The sequence below is a fragment of the Penaeus monodon genome, chromosome 25 (assembly GCF_015228065.2).
Source record: "Penaeus monodon isolate SGIC_2016 chromosome 25, NSTDA_Pmon_1, whole genome shotgun sequence".
Taxonomy (NCBI): domain Eukaryota; kingdom Metazoa; phylum Arthropoda; class Malacostraca; order Decapoda; family Penaeidae; genus Penaeus; species Penaeus monodon.
Genome location: NC_051410.1, coordinates 18,923,724 through 18,925,196, shown reverse-complemented (window position 1 = coordinate 18,925,196; position 1,473 = coordinate 18,923,724). Strand labels below are relative to the sequence as shown.

General features: G+C 36.5%; 1 protein-coding gene across 1 annotated transcript in view; it reads left to right on the top strand.

The window, feature by feature from the left end:
* LOC119589339 (zinc finger protein 236-like) overlaps positions 1-1,473 on the top strand; it is a gene marked incomplete in the record, with an annotated part of 34,598 nt that overhangs the window by 11,465 nt on the left and 21,660 nt on the right. The window contains 4 exon segments of the mRNA XM_037937958.1: positions 135-299; positions 401-547; positions 685-834; positions 1,249-1,372. Of these exon segments, the coding sequence (XP_037793886.1) occupies positions 135-299; positions 401-547; positions 685-834; positions 1,249-1,372 (586 nt within the window).

Genomic DNA, 1,473 nt, shown 5'->3' with positions numbered 1-1,473 from the left:
ATAGTGGAACTCAGAATATGTGTTTTGTGTTAACATGTACTTGTTTCACTTTTATAACAGTTTGATGAATTTGCATAATGTGTATAAAAACTTTAGGGGGAAAATTTACTGATGCTCCCCCCTTCCCTTTTCAGAAAAATTTGCATCTCCATGAGGCATTACACTCCACGGGTAAACTAGTATGTCCAGAGTGTGACAAAACCTTTAGACGTTTAGCTTCATTCAAAGCCCATCTGGCTGTTCATGAGGAGGATGAGACTGTTACATGCGAGATCTGCCAAGAGGAGTTTGTATCTGTGGTAAGTTGTTCAAGTTCAAGTGATTCTGTTATTATGTAGTATTGGATAGAAATTATACAGTTGCTAATATGTACATCATCTTGATATTTTAAACATTTTAGAGTCAGCTGGAACCACACTACCAGCGGCACAGGGATGGTATGGATGCCCTAGGGGTACATAAGAAGTCAAGCCTCGACTGCAAAGAGTGCGGAGCAGAATTTACAAACCAAGGATTACTTAAGCATCATATGAAAGTCCATAAGAAGGTTGGTGATTTTCCAATTTTGTTGCTTCTATGTCAGAAATTTTTTGTCACATTTGTTGCTACTCTGATGATGAAAGATGTGTATAAATTCATTTTGAAGCATTTAGTGACATTTATTTTTTTATCTTCTGAGAGCAGGTCAAGAAAATAACTCAAACAAAACCGAGAAGAAGACTAGCAGATCGGTGCAAATTTGAGAACAAATGCCAAGAATGTGGTAAGAACTTCATAAAACCCTCACAGCTAATAAGACACATGAGGATTCATACTGGAGAGAGGCCATTCAAGGTGGGTTGGCTGTACACAGTTGCATTTACAGTATTGTTTTCTGTTAGAAGTTGAATTTATTAAACTTTATTTTTGCTATTATAATTCTTATGAGACTTATTGAAGAGGAGTTCATAAAAGCACATTTTGGGGAGATTTAGGTTCACATTCAGAGACAATTAGGATACCTGAAACGGAAAGTTGAACATGCCTTTTGCACCAGCCAATTACTGTTCAGACAACCCAGTGGTGAAGATTAGCTGACTGGCACAAGAGGCTGGTCCAGATAGAAATTATAAAAAAATAGTTTTGAAGTCATTACCATAGTGCATCATTTGTCATATGCACTTGAGTTATTGCAAGATACTGAAGTAAAAGAGTGCAAATGGAAAAGGTTGAAGAAGACAAGTTATAAACCTTGATTTACTTTTTTAGTGTACTCACCCTGGATGTGATCGAGCCTTTAACCAGAGGTATACGATGCTCATCCATATGGACATACACACTGGCAAGAAGGCCTATAAATGTGAATTCTGCAACAGAGATTTTGTACAAAAGAGTAAGTCACGTAGATATTTTCCTTTTTGTAATTAGTACTTGGATTTTATTGTTGCTGGCTTTTAAAGTGAAATGATAATTATTGCCGCGCTATTAGTATTG